The sequence below is a fragment of the Hydra vulgaris genome, chromosome 04, assembly GCF_038396675.1.
Source record: "Hydra vulgaris chromosome 04, alternate assembly HydraT2T_AEP".
In the NCBI taxonomy this organism is placed as follows: domain Eukaryota; kingdom Metazoa; phylum Cnidaria; class Hydrozoa; order Anthoathecata; family Hydridae; genus Hydra; species Hydra vulgaris.
Genome location: NC_088923.1, coordinates 47,184,680 through 47,186,288, shown reverse-complemented (window position 1 = coordinate 47,186,288; position 1,609 = coordinate 47,184,680). Strand labels below are relative to the sequence as shown.

The 1,609-nt window shown below is 30.0% G+C and overlaps 1 protein-coding gene across 1 annotated transcript; it reads right to left on the bottom strand.

Moving 5' to 3' along the window:
* Nucleotides 1-498: 498 nt before the first annotated feature.
* LOC136079452 (uncharacterized) lies at nucleotides 499-1,182 on the bottom strand. Its single transcript, XM_065795191.1, has one exon. It carries the CDS (start codon nucleotides 1,180-1,182, stop codon nucleotides 499-501), a length of 684 nt encoding a protein of 227 aa, XP_065651263.1.
* Nucleotides 1,183-1,609: the final 427 nt, after the last annotated feature.

The window sequence follows — 1,609 nt, the reverse complement described above, 5'->3', positions numbered from 1 at the left end:
AATTCAACTCTAGAGGACTTTCTGAATCATGCCAAGTCTCTGACAGAGATATGACGTAGAACGAGTAATTTATAATAAATAAAAATTCTTTAAATTTTTCAAAATTTTGCCGCAAGCTTCTTATGTTTAAGTGTAATATAGAAAATGAGTTTAAATCTTTTTTGATTTTAAATTCATAAGGATCAAAATATGTTGTTTTAATTAAACTCATTTGAGTTTCTAAAAAAATATTTAAGTTGTCATCAGAAAGATTGTTCAAAAGATTATCTTCAAGAGGATCATAATTTAATTTTTCAAAATCTAATTGGTCAAACACATTATTCGCCATTTTTGATAAAAAAAAGAAAAAAGTAAAAAATTAAAATAAGCAAAAAAAAGGTAATACTCATTAAAAAATAGTATATTAAGGACATAAAATACTTTCCTTTTCTTTCCAATCACGTACGATTAATTTATCTTACGATATGTATGCAAATTTCCCCGACTCTCTTTCCACTTTCATTTTTTCACGCAAATCTTTTCGAATAAGGTTTGTTTCCGCGCAGAAGTCCTCTTTAATATATAAATTTTTCCTTTTAAACTTGAAGATTTTTTGAGGATTGCGATTTTATCCTTGAAGTCCAATAATTTGAGAACTATAGTCCTCGAGTTTTTAGTGACCGTGTTACCAGTGCGATGCGCTCGCTCAATTTTTATATTTACCAAGCCAAGTTGCTCTTTAAACAAATTTAGAACCTTTGCCTCACTCACTTTCCAGGTTTCGTTTTCAGCTTCCTCTATTCCGTCTATCCTTAGATTATTTCTTCTTGCTCGGTCCTCTATTTCTCTTAATTTATTTTTTACATATACAAATTCACTCTTACCTTTTATTTTGTCGTTTGTTTCTTTTTTTTTATCCACGACTGTAATGGCGGTCTTTATTTTGTTTTCAAAAATTTCTTCATGGAAGTTAAAGCTTATTTTCAACTCTTCAACATCTTTTGATAATAATTTCAAAATACTTGTATTGTCATTATATAGCTTTTCAACTTTATCTAAACGTTCGTTTGTTATTTTTAAACTTGCGTTAATTATATTTACGAAATTTACTTCTTGTCTTTTAAGCATCGCTTCCGTTTTTTTCTCAAATTCGTCCAACATATTCTTGATCATCTTTTTTATTTCCACGAGAGTAACTGTCATATTGATTAATTGTTTAATGTATATATATATATATTTTTTACATTTGTATTTTTAATAAATTTTTTTTTTTTTTTTTTTTTTAACCACACTGCAAAACACGTCCGTTCCGTTCAAAACCTCAAGCTAAAATGAAATAATGATATATATATGCGGTAGTGGTGTAGTGGTAAAGCGCTTGCTTCATAAGCGAGAGGTTCCGAGTTCGATCCCCACCACGTCGCTGGTAGTACCGCGCTCAACTTGTTTCTCCGCGCAGCGGCCTTGTTCGTCAAGGTTCGTGTTTCGGAGTTATAGAGTTGAGAGAGGGTTATAACCACAATTAAGTAGCCTCCTCATCTGTAGTGGCTATCTGGGCCTTGGGGAGGTGAAATAACAAAAAAAAAAAAAAATAATATATATATATATATATGTGTGTATATATATATAT

What these genes read in the sequence shown, in the direction of transcription:
- LOC136079452 (XM_065795191.1), bottom strand. Translation starts at nt 1,182, where the DNA reads ATGACAGTTACTCTCGTGGAAATAAAAAAGATGATCAAGAATATGTTG.